Consider the following 20,426-nt stretch of genomic DNA (forward strand, 5'->3'; position numbering starts at 1 on the left):
AACTGGGGATGATGCGGGGTGAGGGGGGGCATAGCCGGGTTACAGGGGGTTGAATAGCGGGGGGCGCATCTCGGTACCGGAGGACCAATTACCGGGTACCGGAGGGAACCCGCCGGGTACCGGGGCGGGAGGCCGGGCCGGGGGCTGCCGCCCGGGGCGCGGGGCGGTCCGAAGGCGGGCACGGAGGCGGCCCCGCCCGGGAGGCCGTGCGGCGGAGGGGGAGCCAGCACCGGGCCCCCCCTGTACCGCTACGGCTCCCGCCTCCCTTCCGGCGGCGGCTCCTTCTCTGCGCCGGGGGCGGACGGGGCGCACCGGAGCCGCGCCGAGCCAGCCAGGTGGGTGCGGGACCGGGCCGGGCCGGGCCCGCCGTGCCGCAGAGCCCGGGGGGGCCGGGCACGGGCGCGGGGATCGGCCCGCCGAGCCTCCCGGGGCCGCCGGCTTATATAACGGGGCGGCGGCCGCGAGCGGCGGGATGCGGCATGCGGGGCGGGATGCGGGGAAGGATGCAGGTGATGCGGGGTGCGGGGAACGATGCAGGTGATGCGGGGTGCGGGTGCAAGATGCAGAGCTGAGCGCCGCGCCCCCGGGCTGCCCACCACCCTCAGGTCTGGGGACGGGAGACACGCCGATGTGCAGGGGATGGCAGGAGAAGGGCTGTCAGTCACCGCCGGACCGGGTTTTGGATTCCCCCTCCAGTCCCTCCGCGCCCGGCCATCCCCTGCGGGGGGGCTCCGCAGAGCGTGGCTGTGGGCAGGGAGAGGATGCGACCTGATCCCGCCATCACCCCCTGCCTGCAGCCGGGAGGCTCCGTGCACCTTTCTGCTGTGGGGACCTGCCGGGCTCTTCCCGTGCCTCCCCATCAGTGGCTCCCTCCTCCACCCTGCTCTCCAGGGCTGAGTCCAACCACTCGTGGAGCATCCCGAGCTCCACCGTGCCCGGTCCCCTGTGATTCAACCCCTCTCCCCTCTGCGCTGTCCCTACAGGGCGCCTCCTAAGCCCCAGGCTCCAGCCGCTCTCCCCGCCGTGGCCCCAGCGGGGGCAGCACACGGGCAGGTGGCTGCCGTGATCCGGGCCTTGGCAGCACGCGGTGGCAGTGCCACCCGCATGGCACGAGCGTGACCGGGCAGCCGCTGCCCGGGGCTGGCAGTGCGGTGTGTCAGAGCAGAGAAGAAGGGCTGGCACCGTCGCTCAGAACAGGGATCAGGGCTTTTCCTTGCATCTACCCGGGCTCTGTGGTGGTGGTGGTGGCAGCTGCTGGCCAGGGCTGGTGAAGGAACCGGAGTGATTCGAGCCAAGCTGAGGTGCTGGGTTTGGCAAATAGAGGATGAGGAAGGATGGGCTGGGCTCAGAGGAGTGTCCTCCCTGCCAAACTTGCCCTGGTGCCTCAAAGGCTGCAGGACCCCAAGGGTTGCCAGGACAGGCTCCAGTATGGAAACAAAGGAGATCAGTCCCCATATCCAATAGCAGTGCTTACAGCGTCTGACCCTCACCTGCCTGGGGAAATTGGAGACGGCTCAGCTGAGACAAACTGGCACAGAAAAATGTCTCAAAGTCTCTCTTGGCTGTGGGCCGAGTGTTTGTTTCTTCGATTGCCTTGCGTGATGACATTAGTATTGAAATGACCCTGAGAAGACAGAGCTCAGAACACCTCGCAGCACTGGAGGATGATTGTGGTTCACACCTTGGCTCTTCCCTGGGTTTCTGCAGAGGCTGCTGCCAGGCATGGCCCACCAGGCCTATATCAGGAGCCAAGGGGAGCTGTGTTGAGTTGCCCAGCCTGGTTTATGCTCTGGAGAAGAGAAGTCCCAGCAGAGGTCCAGTCCTGTGGGAAAATCCTCTGGGGAAGAGGTGGTGATCACTGGCAGTGTGGCACATCTCTGTTCTTACCCCTGGGTACCAATATGCCCCATGGCCTGGAGCTCAGGAGGTCTGGTATGGCAGGAGAGCGTGGTCACTGCAGCCCAGGCTGCTGCTTCTCTCACTGGCACCAAGCCCAAGCCCTTGGGCATCACACACTTCCCCAACAGCCAGGGCTGGACCCCAGAGGACCTTCCCTGTGGCCAGAGGATCTCTGCTCTCGCCCACAGCCTCTGTGTGTTCCTGGCCAGGCCTTCCCATTTGTTCTTATGCCAGCATCATCCTCGAGTTTAAATGATCCTTCTCCCTCCCCGGTGTTTATTCTCCGGGTGTATTTATAGAGAGCAATCAGGCCTGCTCAGCCAGGGTAAACAAGCTGTGCTCCTGCGGGCTGCTCTCGCCTGAGCGCTCTCTGCTCACTCGTCCCAGGAGCTTTCCCCTCTGCCTCTCCTGGTCCCACAGAGCCTTCCTGGCTGCAGAGACACAGACCTTCTGCCTTGTCCAGCTCTGGGCTCTCCAGGCTGTGCTTCCAGGCTCACTGTGTCACCCAGTGCCTTGCCAGGAGCCACTGTCACCTTTGCTGTGTTATCCTGCACCACAGGTCCCTGCTCCTCCTGCACATAGCCAGGCCAGCAGGTCCATCCCTCCCTAACTGCTGTCACCAGCCCCTGCTGTGACACTCACCAGAGGCTCAGAAACGTTGTTTGTCTCAGACAAATCCCAGAGCCCCACAATGGTGCAACCCAGACCTGCTCCAGTCTGAGGCAAGAGGAATTGTGCAAGAGGAATTGAGATGTTTGAGGCTGAGGATCTGCTTGTCAAAGGTGAGGCAGGGCGGCTCAGGGACAGACCTCAACTGGGCAATGCCTCTGGTGTGGGATGGCACCCTGAGTCCTCTGCATCCCTGCGTGAGAGCCAAGACAGCCAGCACAGACTTTCCCCAAACATTGTGACTCTGGACCTTCCTTCTCACCTGCTGCCCAGACAGGAAACTGGTGCCAGACCCAAGGCAGGTCCCAGGAGCATCTCCCCTAGGCAGGGGAAGTCCTTTGAGATGTGCCCTGAGTTTCTCAGCCCGTGCACCTCACTGCTCACCCTCTTCCTTCCCCAGTCCCCTTCCTCTCAGACACTTGGACAAGCTCAGCTATTCAAGCAGGGTGCTGAGAGCTTGATATACCAAAGCAGAAGAGCTGTGGACTCATTAATGTCTCATCTTGAGCATTAAGTTTTCCCTGGATACTGTGTCTTGTGTCCAGACTGGATGAAAACATCCCTGCCAGCACCTGGGGGCACTGCTATCTCTGGAGCTGGGGGTGTTCTGGCACCATCACCCTGCTCTGCTGTTCCCTGTCCTCTGCTTTGGCTGTGGTTGGTGTCTGGCTGCCTGGACAGACAGACAGACTGAGCTAGTGCAGCTGTCCAGGTGAGATGCATCTTCATGGTACTGGCAGGACATTAAAAGGACATCAAAAAACTCTTTGGTCTGGCTGAAATAAAAAATACCCTACAGGGATTGGAGCAGCACCCCTCAGGACCCTCTGCATTCTCACCTGGGCAGGATGTTCCTGCTCTTCCCACCCTCTGGGGTTTCAGCAAATAAATATCTGCTGATCTGCACCCCAGGGCACAGCCAGCAGAGCCAAACTGGTTCTGTCCCAGCCCAGCTGTCTCCCTGGCGCGGCGCTGTCTGGAAACCAGACGCCGCCAGGAGCACATCCCTGCAGCTCTCTGCAGCCCATCTCACCCTGCTCCAGAGCCTTCCCACATCCCAAAGGAGGCAGTGGTTGTCCCCAGAAAAGGTCACCTTCACACTGCTGCTGAGTCCTTCCCAGGCTGAGCTCTTTGTGCTGCATTTCCCAGGGCGTCAGTCACCATTCTGGGGTCTCATCAAAGGTCCCACTGGAGATTCTTTGCCTCTTTCCATAGCCAACCTCTCCAAACCCTGTTCCCAGGGGCTCTCAGTGTCTCCTGCTCCCAGGGTTGGAATGAGGCATCCCTGCTCTGTAAAGCTTTTAAAAATGCAGGCTCCATCCATCCCAGCCCCTTCTCCTCCAAAGCGTCGGTGTTTGCCTGTGTTTCCCCTGGCTCCCCTGGGTCGTATATTTATCTCCAATTTGCCAAAGCCTCCCTCTGTCCCCGGGGTGGAGGAAAAGCCTTTGCTTGAAGTCAGGATGAATTTGTAACTTCCCTGGGAATCTGCTCCTTGAGTTGCAGAGGAGAAATCATGCTCATGACACATGTCACAGTGACATGAGCCACACCACAGGGACAGCACACCCCAGAAACTGCCAGCATGGCACCCAGAACCCTGGTACCCAGGTCCCTGCACAGCCCCTGCCCAGGCCGGCATCCCCCTGCATCTCCCCAAGCATCACAGAGTGATCTCAAGGACATTTGAGGAAGGGATGAGATCCCCAGACAGAAGTTTCCTGAGGTCCAGCAGGAGGGGGAAGCCCAAAGTGGCATCAGGCTTCCTCCAGTTGCTGAGTCTGAGCAAAGACTTTTGTTTGGTGGCTTCTTTTAACTTGCCATTACATTCTCTAAAGAAGAAATTCATCATGTGCAAGCTCAAGAAGGCAGAGTTAATGTGAAATTTTAAAACCCTTAAAGAGTTGAGAGCCCTCTAAATTTTTAATGAAGGCATCTGAACTGCCAGGTACCTGCAGAGATGTCCAGGAGCCCTCTGCCAGCAGCAGAGTGGGTGCCCCTGATCCAGGAGAGGACCAAAGACTCTGATGAGCTGCTACCTCCTGCAGCCTGTCCCCCTCTGCACACCCTGCTGGGCTCCCACCTGCAGGGAGATGGTGGCTCTTGGCAGCAGGTTGTTCCCATTCTTGGAGATCGGGATGTAGGGACTACACAGACCCACCAGGTGGAGGAAAGGGCAGCAAGCTCTGGTGTGCTCTGTCTGTCACCCATCAAGTGTCTATGCCACCTGGTCCTGTGGCCCCTCCAAGGCACTCATCCTCTCGCTGTTGGTGTCTCTCCAGGCCCTGCTCTCCCTGCGATGCCCAGCCACCCCCACGAGGTCCTGGTTCCCCTGCATTAGGTGCTGAAGCAGCAGACTCGTGGTGCTGCACACACCAAGGTAGGCAGCGCTGTGGCTCTTGTGGGTCTGGGGGGCCATTTCAATCCCTGTGGTATGGGGGGCACAGCACAGCCATGGGATGGATGGGGAGGCTCAGAGGTACCAGCTGGGGCTGCCTCAGTGGAGCCAGTCAGGTCACCCAAGTTGGAGGGGTCTCATCTTGGTGACACTTTGATGCAGGGCAAGAGGCACCTGAAGCAGCTCAGGACAAGGCAGAGGCCATGGAAGTGAGGACCAGCTCAGACTCTTGGCAGATGCTGGGCACAGTCCCACCTGGAGGCCATGGCAAGTGGTGGTGACTGTGGAGGTGGCACAGAGCCAGGGTTGTTTGTTTTTTTTTTCTTCTGCCTTTTTTTTTTTTTTTTTTTTCCATTTGAAAGCCCCCAGATGGGAAAGGTACGAGCCAAACCCCACTGAAAGCCGCCAAGAATAAATTTTCTGGCCCAAGCCCCAGAGCTCTTAGAGCAGCACGGTGCCTGTCCAGCGTCACGCCACAGCAGAAACCCTGAGCACAGGCAGGCTGGGGGAAATCTGGTGTGGGCAGCAAGCCCCACACCCATCCCAGCTACTCCTTGGTGATCCCCTCCCCACCTCCCCAGCCAGGGCAGCTCAGGCTCATCCTGTTCCCACTGAGCTGCAGCTTGGCCAGAGCCCAGGCACCCAGATGTCTCCCCCCACGCTGCCATGGAGCCCCCCACCATGCAGCCATCTGCTGCCATCAAGGACAGGGTGTCCCTGGTGTTGCCCCCCTGGTGTCCGCTCTGTTGCCCAGGCCATGGGGCATCTGGGCTCCCAAAGCTCCTCTCTCAGGGATACAATGAGCCCTTCCCCCACAGAAGGCAGATGCTCTCCCAGATCCAGGCTGGCAGTTTGGGTCAAGCCTCCCTGCTCCTCACTTCCTCCCACTCCCCAGCACTGGTGGTAGGTACAGAGAGGGGTGAAAGCATCCCAGTCTCTGTCCTCAGCTCAGGTGCCCCAAAGAGTTTACAGGATCTTTGCAAAAACAATGCTCTATCAGCATGGGGCTGAACCTCAGGGGAGCAGTGCCAAGGGTCTCATTTTTCTGGTTGTTTTGGCTGGAGAGGGGACAGGTGGGGGCTGCCATTGCTCTGCCATGACCTGGATGCCCAGCCTTGAGCCAATCATGCCCTTGTCCTTCATGTCCTTTTTCTGTCAGTGAAATGAGGGTGGGTATAACCACTTTGAGGCTTTCTGTGGGGAGTGGGTGCCCAAATTCTGTCCTGACACAGAGCCAGGAGATGATCCTTGTGCATCCACTACCCGCACAGTCCTGACCACCTCAGTCACTGGTGCCTGCACAGGCTCTGTCAGTGTGGCAAGGATGAAAATCAGTGTGTGCATGGGGTGGGGTGATGAGGAGGCAGCACAGGGGCTCAGGGGGCTTTTGTCTGCTTCCCAAGCTGTGTCTGGTGTGCTGCACCCAGCTCGGCTCCGCACCGGCCCCTGCAGAACTGCGCGGGTGTGTGTGCCTGCCATAAATATTGATGGGGTGGACTCAGTGTGCCCTTGTGGAGAAGATGGGGCTGTAAAGGCTGTACCTCCTCTGTGGGCAGGGCACAGGTGAGAGCACCAAGGCTGAATGCACTGCCTATTCCACAGGGAGGTGGGATCCATCCTATACAGGATGGGGGGTTGGAAGCGGCCAGGTGATAAACCCAGGGCTCATAAACCTGTTGGGGGAACTGGCCAGACCTGCAGTGAGCCTAAATCTTGTGGCTGAGTCTGCAGCGAGCCAGCGTGGCTCCCACAGCCCGTCCCCACACAGGCACACCAGGATAAACAGCGAGGGGCTGCAGTGCCTCTGTTTAATAATGCACAGCACAGAGGCACCGGACACACGCTGGGAGTCGGGAGCTGCGGGGATGAGGAGTCACCACTGCAGCACTTGAGTGGCAGGGTCCATCCCACCAGGGTCCCCCTGGCATTCACAGGTCCATCCTGGCGTGCCCCAGTGCTCATGGGATGTGGACTCCTTGAGGTTCTGGGCAGCTCTGAGGCTGGGGCTGGGTGAGCAGAGCTGCGCATCACAGGGCACAGAGCAGTGGTGGCAAAGCCAAGGTGCTCGGTCACATGGCTGACATCCCAGCCACTCTGGAGTCTTCTTAGCTGGAGCCTGGAGCTGAGTCCCTGCCCCCTTGGGAGGTCTCGCTGGGAGATTCAGCCCCTGCATCACTCTGTGATACAGATGTAGGTGTAGATGATCGTTTCGGGGAGCTCTGGAGGGCTGAGCAGCGCTGGGACCACCCCTCTCTCCCTCTCTGGTATCCTCCTGGGACACCGCCCAGCTGGGAGCAGCTGGAAGCCGTGGGCTCAGTCTCCTCACCCCATCCCTCCGCCAGCCGCAGCCTCCCCGGCTCGCTCGCTGCTGCCGCTCCTGGGACCAGCAGGTGCGTGATGGGGCCCCGCGGGCGCCACTCACAGCCAGCTCCTGTGAATGGCCCCCCGGGGACAGCCCTCCGTGCGTGCAGTTCCCTGATCCGGCCCCACCGACCATCTGCTGTGGCACCTCCTGCCACACACTCGCTCCCCAGCCCGCGCTGCGTCCCTGGGCACGGAGCGGGGCAGGGATGAGCTGGGGGTGCCCAATGCACCCCTTGTCCAACGAGGAGAGGGCAGAGTGACAGTGACAGTGACAGGGCTGTGGCAGCAATGCAGATGGGTATTAATGCAGACGGACCTGTGTGGTGATGCAGGAGAGCAGCAACAGCCGCAGTGTCGGCCCAGAGCCCCTCTGGCTGCAGGGGTGCACAGCGTGGGCAGCAGGATCCCCCCCTTCCCCAAGCCAGCCAGCAAAGCCCCCCAAGCCAAGGAGACCCTCAGGGCTTGGGGCTAGCAGAATTTGCCCCATAAGGGTGGTTTTTGCCCATTTGCTCTGTCCCTCTCTGGGAGCTCAGGGGGCCCTGCCACGGTGCTGCTCCCACAGCTGGGAGCATCAGGGTGGGGCTGGGGTGAAGCTGTGGCATGAGCCCACCTCCCTCCCCACCAGCCCCAAGGCTCCTGGTAGTGCTGAGCAAACAGTGAGACCACATTCACACCCCGTGTCTGACAGGGCTGTGACAAGGGGTCAGAGGATGCTGGGGTGTCCCCCACGAGTGCTGTGGGGTCTGTGACTTGCTGCAGGGGCAGAGTGTGGCCCCGGCATCCCCAGGGACTGGATGTGGGTGGTTCTGAGCATCACAGACTCGCCTCGCCCTGAGCACGGCATCAGGGAGTGACCCCGGGTCACCCCTGTCCCTGAGCGGTCTGTGCTCAGCCACTGAGCTGGAGGGACTGTCTCCAGACTGATTCCAGAGCAGGGCTGGTGCCTGTTCCTGTTCCTGCCCCCGCCCCCGCCGGGTGCCAGCCCCAAGGGACCAGAGCTGCTCTTCAGAGGCTGCAGCTGCTGCATGTTTCGTGCTGCCTCTTCCTCTTCTCCCCGCTGCTGTTTTTGTTTTGTTTAAGAGGCTGGGTTACGAATTTTAAACAGGCTCCTGAAAAACCCAATTACCTCCAGAAGACAACCTGATAAAAGCTGCCTAAGTGGCACTGTGGAAATCGCCTTGTGCAGCAGCTGAGGGAAAACCAACATAACAAAGCCTTTGGAAATGGAGTTAACCACTTTTAATCCCTCGGTGCAATGAGAAGGACCAATAATTATTTTCTGCAAAGATGTTGGGGGCCGGATAAGTTAAATAACTGCCCTGTGCTAATGGGTGACAGCAGGCTCGGCTGGCAGTGCCTCAGGGATGGGTGCAGGTATTCCCTCTGCCTGAGAGCTTTGCAAGGACCTGCAGCGGCTGTGACCTTGCAGGGTCCCCGTCTGGCTGTCAGGGGACATTGGGGACGATGCCAGCAGGAAGGTGCCACTGTGGCGTTGCTGACAGAGGATGCTGTGGCCGATGTGGTGGCACCAGCCAGCCCCATTCCCTCCCTGGGCGCCAGCGTGGAGGGGAGCACGGAACTGCTGGAGCCCTGGCACCTGTGCCAGCTCCACGGAGGCGACTGGCAGGGCTTGGCGGTGCTGAGAGCTTCCTCCTCCTCCTCCTCCTGGCTACGGTGTTGCTACCGCAGTCCCTCACACCTCTCCACATCCCTTCCCTTCCTGCCTCCCCCAGCAGCTCCAGGCAGCCACCCAGCAGGTGACAGTGCCCAGGATGATGCCAAGGAACATCTGGGCCTAAAGGAGTGCCCACACTGGGCACAAGCACCAGGAGCATCCCCAAACACCAGGCAGAGAGTCTCAGCTCTGGGACTGTGGGGCTCCCCTGGATCCATCTCTGTCCCAGGATCAGGAGTGTGCAGGGCAGGAGGCAATGCCCAGGGCTGGTGACAAGCCCTTGGTTGCTCTTCCCATGGGATCCTGGTCAGCAGGGCAGAGTTGGGTGCCCGCCAGCCCGGCAGCTGTGGTTGCACAGCGGCAGCTGGAGCGCTGGGGCGGGTGGCCCCAGCCCACAGGAGCCTCGTGCTTCCCGCAGCAGCAGGGACGGGGGCTGCTTCGCCCACTCCCCCTGGCCACCCCGCGTGGGGACAGCGCTTGGTGACAGTGCTCGGTGACAGTGCTCCAGGCCACTGAGTCCCAAGAAGGGCAAGCCCGACTTAGCACTGAGCACTTGCACAAGGGATGTCCCTGCCAGTTTGGCCTCAGCTCATACTGGGAGCCGTCCTCTGGCACACTGGTATCTACTGGAGGAGGATGTGCTTAATGAGCCGAGGCATCTCCAAAGATTGAAAGACTCAAGGACCCATCCCAGGAACAAAAGGAGGCGTTTGTCAGGCGCTGAGAGACGGGCTCGTTAATTCCTCCTGGCTGTCACACTTATCTGTAATGAATTTGTGCTCCGCTGTATTATTTTTAATACAATAGGAGCGGTGCCGCCCGCCCACCGCCCGGCTGCCGGGAGCGCTGACGTCAACGCCCGGAGCAGGGCTGCCGCAGGACGGACGGACGGACAGACAGACGGACGGGCCAAGCACAGGCCTGTCTTGCCGCCCACACGCCCGTCCCACCAGCTGCCGGCAGAGAGAGCGGGGCTGGGCACCAGGGCAGGAGGCTTTTTTACCTTGGAGCTGGAAAAAGGAGTTGTTGGTCAATGCCAGGCTGAGGCTCGGGGCTGGTGGAGTTGGTTTGTGCCAGGGGGTGTTTTTGGGAGCTGTGAGAGCGGGTGAACAAGAGGGACAAGTTGTGCTGTCCCTGTGCTGAGAGTTGTCCGTGGCAGCGGCCGTGTGTTGAGGCAGGAGCTGGCAGCGGGTGCACACACACAGAGATCTGTCAGTGCTGCATCTCTGTGGAGGTGGCACTTGCAGGCCAGTTTTGGCCCCTCTGGCTGTGAGGTGTCCCCTCACTACTGCCCCACATCGTGCATCACCCCCAGCCTTCCCACAGCAGCCCCAGCAGCACCGGCAGCATCTCTGCCACCCACCCCAAGGGGCTTGTGGGGGCAGCTGCAGCCCGTCCCAGCTCCCTGCAGCCTGTCCCAGCTCCCTGCAGCCTGTCCCACCTCCCTGCAGCCCGTCCCAGCTCCCTGCAGCCCGTCCCAGCTCCCTGCAGCCTGTCCCAGCTCCCTGCAGCCCGTCCCAGCTCCCTGCAGCCTGTCCCAGCTCCCTGCAGCCCGTCCCAGCTTCCTGCAGCCTGTCCCAGCTCCCTGCAGCCTCCCACGTTTAGGGGGGGACATCCCTGAAAGGACCCCGCACCCAGATCCTCTCCATCACCCTTCTGGGGCCCCACAGGCTGCTACTCCAGAGCCTATTAAACACCAGCTATCCCAAAGCCCGGCTCCAAGCACCACTAATGTGATTGGCACAGGGCTCATCTTGTCTCTAAGAACCCGGCGCTGGATTAATTAGGAGGCACCGGCTGCCACTCTGAGGGGCAGACACCGTCCCTAAGCATCAGGACAAGGGTGGGAGAGCCGGGGAGCCCTGTCCTGCACTCAGGGGAGGAGCACAGGAGGGGCTGCAGGAGCCCATCTCCCTTCGGGCAGGTGCAGGGGGGCCAGGCAGGGTGCTGCACCTCAATTCTTGCCCAGAAACCCTTCGCTGAACGGGGTTTTGAGCTCCATGGGCATCATATCCTCGATGCCACCACAGACCCCCTCTGGCGTCCCCTCCCTGAGCACCCCACACCCGCCCTGGCAGCCCCGCGGGGGAAACAGCACCAAAAATCCAAAGCTGGGGCCCCCGAGCGGCAGTTCTTGGCGGAAAGGGGAGGGAGGGTGACATGATTTATCAGGGACTTTAATTAAGCTCCCGCAGCTGCCCCGCATCGCTGCAGAGGAGGCCGGGGTGCTGCGGGTCGAGAGGTCGAGTGAGAAGGAGGCGAGGACTGCGGGACTGGAGGCACCTCCGGCTGATTAATGCCTCGTTTCTCCCGTTAATTGCCGCGGCGGTGAATCATTAACCCCGCGCAGGAGGCGCTCGCCCCGTCCCTCGGCTGCGGGAGCGCGGGGCGGTGTCCAGGGGCCCGTCCGCAGCCTGGGGAGCGGTGCGGGGCTCCCCGGGACGTTTCCCGGGAAGGGTCCCGCATCCCGCCGCCCCCGCGGGGGCCGGTCGGTGCGGTGCCGGGGGGTGTCGCTCCGGGCGGGCCCACGCGTGCCGCCGGGGGCGGGAGGGGGCCGGGCCGCGGCGGGGCGGGGCGGGGCGGAGCGGCGGCAGCGGCGAGCGGCGGCGGAGCCGGTGAGTGCCGGTGCTGAAGGGACAGCGCCGCCGCTGCGGCACCGGGCGGCCCCGGGCGGCGGGCGGGGCCCCGCGCCGCAGACAGCGGGATGGGGTGGGTGGGGGGCTGAGGGGTCCCCGCGGCGCCGCGTCCCCTGCGCGCCCCGAGCCCCCCGCGCCTTCCCGCCTTCCCCGTGTCCCCGCGTTCCCCCTCGTCCTCGGCGTCCCCTGCGCCCCCGGTGCGCGTCCCCCGGCCCGGGTTCCCCCCTCGTTGTCCTTGTGCCTGCGCCCCACCCCACCTCCCCCCACCCACGGCGGCGCGCCCCCCGGGTCCCGCTCCCCGCTGCGGTCCCGGTGTCCCCCGCATGCCGCCTGTCCGCTGTGTCCCGTGTCCCCGCCGTCCCCCGCCTTCCCGGCGCCCCCCCGTGTCTCCTGCGTCTCTGCAGCCCCGGTATCCCGGTGCCTGCCGGTGTTCCCCCCGTTTGCTGTGTTCCCCCTGCGTCGCCCGTGCACCTCCCGATGTTCCCCACGTACCCCGCTATCGCTACGAGCCCCCCCCCCCCGCCACGCGACCCCAGTGTTCCAGTGCTCCCCGTGTTCCTTGCACCTTTCCTACGGCCCCGGTGTCCTGTGCTCTCCGGTGTTCCCCCGTCCCCGGTGCCCCCCAAGCCCCCGCTGCAGTCCCAGGGCTCAGCATGGTACTGCCCGGAGGAGCCCCCCAGCGTTGTCGCGGGGTTGGAAACAGCAAACTTCCCGGGGTCACAGCTTGTGCAGCCCCCGCAGCCCCCACGGGGTTCTGGGGAGCCGGGGTGGGGGTACCCGCGGGGCTGCGGCACCCACCGGGCACGTACACACACACACACACTGCAAACTGCACCCCCGGGCTCTGAGCACAGCCTGCAGCACCCCACTCACACCGGGCGTGTGGGGGGCACGGGCACCCCCCCTACACACACCCTCCGCCTGTAATCCCCCGCCTGCACACACACACACACACGGAGCACACAAGCAGCCTGCAACACCCCCACACGTACACACACGCGACACAGTCTGCAAATTTGTGCGCACAGTCCCCCGTGCAGCCTGCAAACCCACGGACCCGCACACAGAAAACCCCCCCTACACTCACACTAAGGCAGCCTGCAGCACCCCCCGAGTGTGCAAACACGCACACACCCGCAGCACAAACACCCAGCACCAGACACAGCCCGCAAACCTGCGGGCACACACATCCGCAGAGCCCGCAGACCCCAAAACTCGCGCACGCACGCGCTCAAAGCTTGCAAACAGGCTGCAAACCCGCACATCACGGGGGCACACGCAGCGTGCAGCCCCACAAACTTATCCACACGCGTGTGTGCACGCACCCCCCATGCAAACACAGCCTGCAGGCACCCGCAAACACACCTCTTGAGCAAACACAGCCCGCGCGCAGAGCTCGCACACGGCGCGCACCCGCTCCGTCCTGCACAGGCAGTGCCCCTGCACGGTGTCACCCACCCGCAGCACCCGCCTGGATCACACACACATAGTCACAGGCTGCTGCCTGCAACCCCTGCAGCCCCCAGGCACTGCCGCAACCTGCCAACAGCCTCTTCCCCATCCCTCTGCAGAGCACTCGCACTGCTGTAGACACACATGCACACATAGCACCCCGGGTCTGGCTGCGCCACGCTGGGGCCCCCTGAAAAGGTCTGTCACCCCCTCTCACAAAGCAGGGGGCACACGGTGCATGGTGGGTCCCCATCCTAGCAGCCCCCAGGCAGCACACCCGTGCTCCTGGTGCCACACCAAGGGTAGTGCTGAGGTGGAACATCCCTCTGGAGTCCCTGCCTTGGTGCCTCCACAGGTCCTCAAGGCCAGAAGGGATGTAAGGAGGGGGCTGAGGGGAGCAGGCACAGTCACTCTCTGCCTGCAGACCCCAGAACCTCCCTCTGCCCATCCTGGAAGGCATTTGGGCTGAGGATGCAGAGGGTGCAAAGTGCAGCCCCAGAGATCATTCCATCCCTCAGCCTGGGCAGTAGGGAGCCTTGGCATGGTATCCCCAACTCTGTCCTTCTCTGCCTGCACAGGTGGCCCAGGTCAGCAAGCCCGGACAGCAGTGGATGAGCGCTGGGCACTGGCCTAGCCACACACACACACCGGCACCATGGACTTCGTCATGAAGCAAGCGCTGGGAGGTGAGTGGGAGCTGTTCCCCCCTCAGGGTCCCCCCTCTGGGAGCAATGCTGGCCCAGCATCCCGGTAGTGCAGCGGGAGGGACAAGGCAAGGGGATGGACTCACACAGAGAGCCACGGGAGCTGCTGCTGGAGCCCTGCAGGTTTCCCATTTCCAGTGCCGTCAGCAGCTGGCTGGGGAATCCTGGCTCTTCTGCCACTAAGTGGGATTCCCCAGCGGGTCCCCTGGGTGCTGAAGAAGGAGCTGCTGGCATCTCCCCCAGCTGACACTGAACTAGAGCAGAACAGCCGGCCTGTAGCACTCCCCATCCCCACAGCCTCCCGAGCCCGTTGCAGCCCACTTCGGCACAGGTGGCCCTGGGGATGTCCCAGGTCCTCCTTGCCCTCCCCTGCCGCTGCAGGGGCTTTGGCAGCAGCACCACGCTGCAGCATCATTGGGGATCAACCAAGGGTCTTGTTCTGCGCAGGGGCCACCAAGGACATGGGGAAGATGCTGGGGGGTGAGGAGGAGAAGGACCCCGACGCGCAGAAGAAGGAGGAGGAGAGGCAGGAGGCCCTGCGCCAGCAGGAGGAGGAGCGGAAAGCCAAGCACGCCCGCATGGAAGCGGAGCGGGAGAAAGTCCGGCAGCAGATCCGTGACAAGGTGGGCACGCACCTCCCCTGTGCCCGCCCCTGCCCGCGGCAGCCGGGGTGGGGCTGGGACAGGGAGCCGGCACGGCCGGGAGGAGGGTGGCCCAAGCCGGTGGCGATGGGCACGGGGCAGAGCGCAGGGCAGTGCCTGCCCTGCTGAGAGCCTGTGTCCTCTCAGTACGGGCTGAAGAAGAAGGAGGAGAAGGAAGCAGAGGAGAAAGCTGCTCTGGAGCAGCCGTGTGAGGGCAGCCTGACGCGCCCCAAGAAGGCGATCCCGGCAGGCTGTGGGGATGAGGAAGAGGAGGAGGAGGAGAGCATCCTGGACACCGTCCTCAAGTACCTGCCCGGCCCACTGCAAGATATGTTCAAGAAGTAACAGCACCGTCAACCCTGCCATAGGGTGCTGGGGCACGGGCGCCCTCTCTCCTACAACTCCTCCATCAGTTCCCTTGGCCCCGGAGAGGGGGTCCCCACACCCCCTCCCATCCCCTCCTGCCCTGTCCCCCGACCAGACCAAAAGCCCGCCCCGTCCCGTCCAGGCAGGGCCCCCCCACCACGCCAAAGGGGAGCAGCCCTGGCCGGACAGGGCGAACCGGGACCAAATGCACTGATGTAACCTCGCGGCAGGCTAGGGGCACCCAGGCCCTACCGGCCCCCCCGGGGTGGCTCCTCGTGCCCCCTGCCCTGCCCCTTCTGTTCTCCCAGGGGACCCCAGTAGGCCTCTGCTCGCCTGCCCTCGTCCCCAACACTGCCATCCCCCTGCCCCCCTCCCGCCCTGGGCCAAGCCCAAAGCACAAAGCCAGGCGCCCTGCCCGCAGCTCCCCCATCCCCGGTCGTCGGGCACGGGGGTCCCCCGGGGCTGCCCGGTGTGCCCCTGCATCGGGGGGTTGGAGGGGACCCCCCCCTCCCCGCATCTCTGGCCCCATAGTTAAAGCCATATCAGTTAGACTGCAATACTTCAGCACCGGGAGGAGCGGGCGCCGCGCTCCGCCGACCGTGTACAAAGGCACGCGCGGGGCAGGGGCTCCCCCTGCCTCGTCCCCCCGTCCCCGCCGCTCGCTCGTCTGTGTCTTGGCCCCGCTGGCCCCCGTTCTCGCATTAGTGTCTCTGTGCCAGGGTGCGCCCCGTCGCTCCATGCGTCCTCGTGTCCGCTGCTCAGACTCCCCACCCCCGAGTCCCCACTTGTCCCCGGGGGCCGCCCGCGGCGCCCCTCGCCGCGCTGCCGGGACCCCCGCTCTGCCCCCTGCAATAAAGCCAGCGCGGGCCGAGGGCTGCCGGGCCAGTCCCGGGCTGGGAGAACCCGGCTGCCCTCACCTGACGCTGGACACGAGTCCCCGGGCCTGGGAAGGGATCCCTGGGTAAGCGCCCCGGGATGTCCCAGGAGCCGCTGCTTGCACCCCAGCGGGGGGAAGGCAGGGGCGCACCCTCATCCCGGCCCGTCTCTTGCCGCACCGTGCTCCCCCTCTCCCTCCCTGTGCTTCCTCAGCCACGGCCCCCAGCCGCTCACCAGGGCCCTCCCAGGAGGTGGCGGGCAGCTCGGGGCCCCACAGACATGCTGTGACCATCCTGCTCGAACTAGTCTTTGACGAACTAATAAAATAAAGGGATTTGTACATTGCTCTGGCCTCTTCTCTTCCGTTGCTTTCCTGGGCCCCCGTGTCAGCTCCCTCACCCCGCCAACCTCAGGGGTTGAAGTCTGGCAGCTCATCACACATGGGCTGGTCTCCAGCCAGGCCTGTACAGGTGCAGGAAGCAGCCAGATGTGGCTCCCAGAGTCCTGCTCGTTCCTGCTGCCTTCCTACTCCACAGGCATCTGTCCTCTCTGGGGCTGGGAAGAAGACAAAAAGGATATCCCACAGACAGGGCATGAGGGTTTCTCTCACCCTTCCCCTTGATTCCAGGACTTCCCTCACTGAATGACTGGGGTCCAAGGGCTGTTTCTGATGGGTCACAACCTTCTACCACTCCAAGAGAGGAGCATATGAGGCTCTCATACTCCCCACACCGCAGCAGAGGCCCTGGCAGCACCCAGGCTTGGCACAGCTCAGGAGGCTCCAGCCTGGTGCCAGCCTCAGCTGTGACTGATGTGCCATCATTTACCAGCAAAGAGCTCAGCTGTTACCCAGGCGGCATCAGCAGAGCAGTCACCCAGAAAAGCTTCTGTCAGGAGGAAATATGAGGGTAGAAAACAGCAGAGATCTCGCAGGCAAGGTCTCCATTGCAGGCAGGCTGTGCCCTGTGACCCGGCACGACGGTGCAGGTGGAGACAAACCCCCACAGCCCTCCCTGGGCAGTGGGGACAGGGCAGGGGAAGGGCTCTGCTCGGGGCTGGGGGCCGTGGCGTGGAACCAGCAGCGTCCTCCATGTCCCCGCTGTCGCCTGTCCCCACCGTGGGGACAGAGCGCCCCCTGCTGTGGTGACAGCGCAGGACAGGGGACACAGAGAGGGGGGACAAGCAGCGGCGACAAGAGGGACAATCCTCGACCGACCCCTCTGCCAAGGCCTTGCTATGGCCAAAAGAAGGAGGCAGGGGAAGGGAGAGCAGCTCAGCATCCCCCTTTTCCCCCTTCAAATAGCCACAGGCACCTTCGTTAAGGAAGAGAATTTATCAAAATTAGAAAATGACATCACAAATATAAAAAAAAAAGCCCCAGCTGGGAAAACATCTACCAGTTCCAACCCCTCCACCCTCCCCTCATTGCCCCAGCGCAGGGAAGGGACATAGGATGTCTGGGAGGGGGAGAGGCAGGCTGTGCTCCCAGAGCTGCCCTTGCCACCAGGCTTTTGGGGACAAGGGGACAGTCACATATCTCATCACTGCTGGGGAGCCTGGTCAAAGCAGAGCACCTCCCATGGGAGGCTCCTCAGCAGCCACCTTCAGTGACTGATTTTCTTTGGCCAGTTGCCTTTGGAACAAGCCCCCCCACGCCCCAGAGAGGAGGCAGCAGAGGGGGCCCCTGCCAGCATCCCTCCATTCTCCCCAGCACACAGCTGCCTGTTTATAAATGCTCCCAAGAGCAGGACACACCGAGCTGAGCCCCAGGTCACAGCCCTGCCAGGCTGGCAAGGAGATGAGCCAGCTCCTTGCCCCACCTCTGCTGTCTAAGCTCCCACCCCCCAGAGCAGGCAGGTGTTGCCTCCCTGGGTGCAGCAGCTTCATCAGGAATCATTGGGGAGCCCAAAAAGCTTGACAGTGCCAGCCTCCCGGCTGCTGTCATATTTGCCATCTTTGTCGTCACAGGCGAAAGCCAGCAGTGGCCTCTTCGGGTGCCAGGCCACTGTGAAGGTGGGGGACTCACACTGCACCTCCCAGAGCTTCTCTCCTGCATGGAAAAGGAGCCACGTCAGCCTGGAGAGCCTCCAGCCCCCTCTGCTGCTCACCTCCCCAGAGCCAAGCACCTGCTGCTTCCCTCGGGGAAGGGGAGAGGCAGCACGAACGCTGCTCCAGCGCCTTTTAGTCACCCAGTGACAAGGTACAGACATGACAGGCATGTCTGCCACAGACTACTGAGGCAGAGGCTCCCCCTCATGGTAGTCTGCTCTGCACAGCAAAGCTCTTCCTCATCAGAGGGATTCTCCCTATGTCCTCCCAGCTCCACCAGCACTTCTCCATCCAATTCCCTCCCTCCTTGCTGTTCCCCAAAATAAAACCATTACCTGTCTCCACCTCGGCAATGTCAATGAAGTGATCTTCTGATGCCGAGGCCAGCATCTTCCCATCGTGGCTAAAGCTCAGTGTCCGCACAGGCCAGTCAAGCCTGAGCAAGTGAGGGGAGCAAACAGTGAGGCACTGCCACCACAGTCCTCAGAGAGGGGAGAAAACAATTTTGGGACAGCTCTACCTACCTGGAGAAGCATCTCACACACACCAGCTCATCCACATCCCAGAGACTGACCAGTGCGTCAGCGCTGCCTGTGGCAAAGTACTTCCCCATGGGATCAAACTTGATGCAGATGCAGTTGGAAGGATGGGCGTTGATGGACTGGATGGGTTTCAGCTCTGGGTAGCTGTGGAGGTGAAGGGAGAGGGCAGGGATCAGTGAGAGAAGCACAGGGATTCCCTAGAGCAAGGCAGGCATGAGGCACACCAGGACTGGAAGCAAACCCTGCCGAGGCAGGAGACACTGACTGTCCAGTGAACGAGGCAAAGCATGAGGGACCATTTGGGGGAGCTGAGCCCAGCCCACAACTGTGGCAACCTCAGCTCCAGGCAAGTTCATTCCTACCCCAGGGCAGGGGATTGCTGGGATGTGGGGCTCAGGTTTCCCAAAAGCAGCAAAGGCACTTGAAAGTGACTGCAGCCAGCCCAGCCACCCAGTCCACCAGCAGCCAGGGGCACCTGCCTGAGGATGTTGATGCAGCCATTCCCATTGGTGAGGAAGAACATGTTGTTATCGTTGTTCCAGGAGATCTCGTTCACCTCAAACTTGAACTGTTCCTCAGCCTTGGAGCGATGTGTCTTGGCATCAATGAAGGTGACCACATCATCCTTGTTCCCCACAGCAATGGTCTGTCCATCAGGGCTCCAGCAGATGTTGATGTTCTCACCTGAAGGGATGGAAAGGCAGCAGGTCCCACTTCTATTCCAAACAACTCCCAAAGGGGAAAGACGGCCAGTTCTTCAGTCTAACACACAAACCCTGCACACTAACTATCCAGCAAAACCAAACTTGTGAGAAGTACAGCTTGAAAACAATATGCTACACCACATTTCAACCAAGATGGGACCACAGCAATCACCACACAAGGTCAAGCCAAAGATCCTCTGAATCCAGTCATCTCTGAGATCCAGAAAAAGCAGAAGCCAAAATAAATACCTTTGAATAAAGGTAAGAACATGGCAAGTTGCTGCTACACAACCTTACAATGTCATTCCCAGCCCCAAAAACTCAAAACTGGACATTTCCAAGAGCAGAGATGGTATTTGGGTTAAGCATCACATGAATTCAAATTGTTTTTCTGAATCCACACAAACTTTTACTTCCACCATGGCTCTCTGTAAACATGCTTTTCCCCAGTTTCCAGCCTCACAGCCCACTGACCCCAGAGACAAGTACAAAGAACATTTTAACATACACCATATTTCAGTAGTTCTGGCACTCCTGACTCCACAGTAAATCAGCTCTTACGTGATGAGCGCAACACAAATATAAAGCAGGTAGCAAAGATATCCCAATCAGAAATAACCACAGGAAAGGCCCAAAGCTCTGTGCCACTGCAGATGAATCCCACAGAGCTGAGTCCTGCCGGGACTCACCTGGGAAGGCAGGGACTCACCTTTGGTGTTGACAGTGGCAATGCATTTGGTGGTGCGGACGTCCCAGATGCGGATGGTTTTGTCCCCTGACGCCGTGACGAAGAGGTCGGGGTTGCTGGGGTGCCAGCAGAGCTGATCCACGCTGTCCCCGTGGCCCCGGTAGTTGTTCTCCTTCACCTGGAGGGAGAGGGCAGGCATTGTGAGGATGTGCCCAGCTCTGCTCCATGTCTCAGCACGCTGCATGGGATGGAGCCGGAGCCGCGCCCACGTCCGGTGAGGACAGAGAATTCCCGCCGTTCCCCGCCAGGCCCCGGCTCCATTCCCGGCCCTCAGACCCGGCCTGCGCCGCCCCTGGAGATGCTCCTGCCCCGGTGCGCACCGAGCACCCCCCCCCAGGCCCGGTACCGACCACCGGGACACACCCCCGGTTCCAGACATCAGCCAAAGCACCCGGGGTGCCCAAGCGCTCCCGGTACCGACGCCGGGGGATCTCACCAGCCGGTCCTTCTCGAGCAGGAAGACGCTGGCGGTCTTGTCGAAGGAGCCGGAGGCCAGGCGGCGGCCGCAGCAGCTCCAGGCCACCGAGTGCACCTTGGCGCCGTGCGCCGGGAACTCGCGGCTCCGCGTGTTGGCGCGGAAGAGCTCCTGCATGGCCTGCACGTAGGGGGACACCGCCATGGCGGGGCCGCCACAGCCGCCACCGGCACCGCGACCCCGCCCCGCCCCGGCCGCGCGCCTGACGCCACTTCCGCCCCCCCTCCGCCC

The 20,426-nt window shown here is 62.2% G+C and overlaps 2 protein-coding genes across 4 annotated transcripts; one reads left to right on the forward strand and one right to left on the reverse strand.

Annotated features, from left to right (window-relative positions):
* Nucleotides 1-295: 295 nt before the first annotated feature.
* On the forward strand, nucleotides 296-15,197 carry CPLX2 (complexin 2). Of its 3 annotated transcripts, XM_083871989.1 has the most exons (5): nucleotides 296-335; nucleotides 4,848-4,945; nucleotides 13,669-13,776; nucleotides 14,242-14,417; nucleotides 14,583-15,197. In XM_083871989.1, exons 3-5 carry the CDS (start codon nucleotides 13,746-13,748, stop codon nucleotides 14,778-14,780), a joined length of 405 nt encoding a protein of 134 aa, XP_083728115.1. In that variant the 5' UTR covers nucleotides 296-335; nucleotides 4,848-4,945; nucleotides 13,669-13,745; the 3' UTR covers nucleotides 14,781-15,197. The 3 variants fall into 3 exon arrangements, with proteins under 3 accessions (XP_083728115.1, XP_083728117.1, XP_083728116.1); XM_083871991.1 differs by lacking the exon at nucleotides 4,848-4,945 and having other exon boundaries at nucleotides 308-335; XM_083871990.1 differs by lacking the exons at nucleotides 296-335; nucleotides 4,848-4,945 and adding an exon at nucleotides 11,566-11,617.
* A 1,798-nt stretch (nucleotides 15,198-16,995) lies between these two features.
* THOC3 (THO complex subunit 3) lies at nucleotides 16,996-20,357 on the reverse strand. Its single transcript, XM_083872124.1, has 6 exons — nucleotides 20,157-20,357; nucleotides 19,682-19,838; nucleotides 18,748-18,952; nucleotides 18,251-18,412; nucleotides 18,062-18,162; nucleotides 16,996-17,727 (listed from the first exon to the last, which is right to left on the reverse strand). Exons 1-6 carry the CDS (start codon nucleotides 20,337-20,339, stop codon nucleotides 17,564-17,566), a joined length of 972 nt encoding a protein of 323 aa, XP_083728250.1. The 5' UTR covers nucleotides 20,340-20,357; the 3' UTR covers nucleotides 16,996-17,563.
* Between the last annotated feature and the right edge of the window lie 69 nt (nucleotides 20,358-20,426).

Source organism: Zosterops lateralis (genome assembly GCF_965231275.1).
Source record: "Zosterops lateralis genome assembly, chromosome: 14".
NCBI classification, from domain to species: Eukaryota; Metazoa; Chordata; class Aves; order Passeriformes; family Zosteropidae; genus Zosterops; species Zosterops lateralis.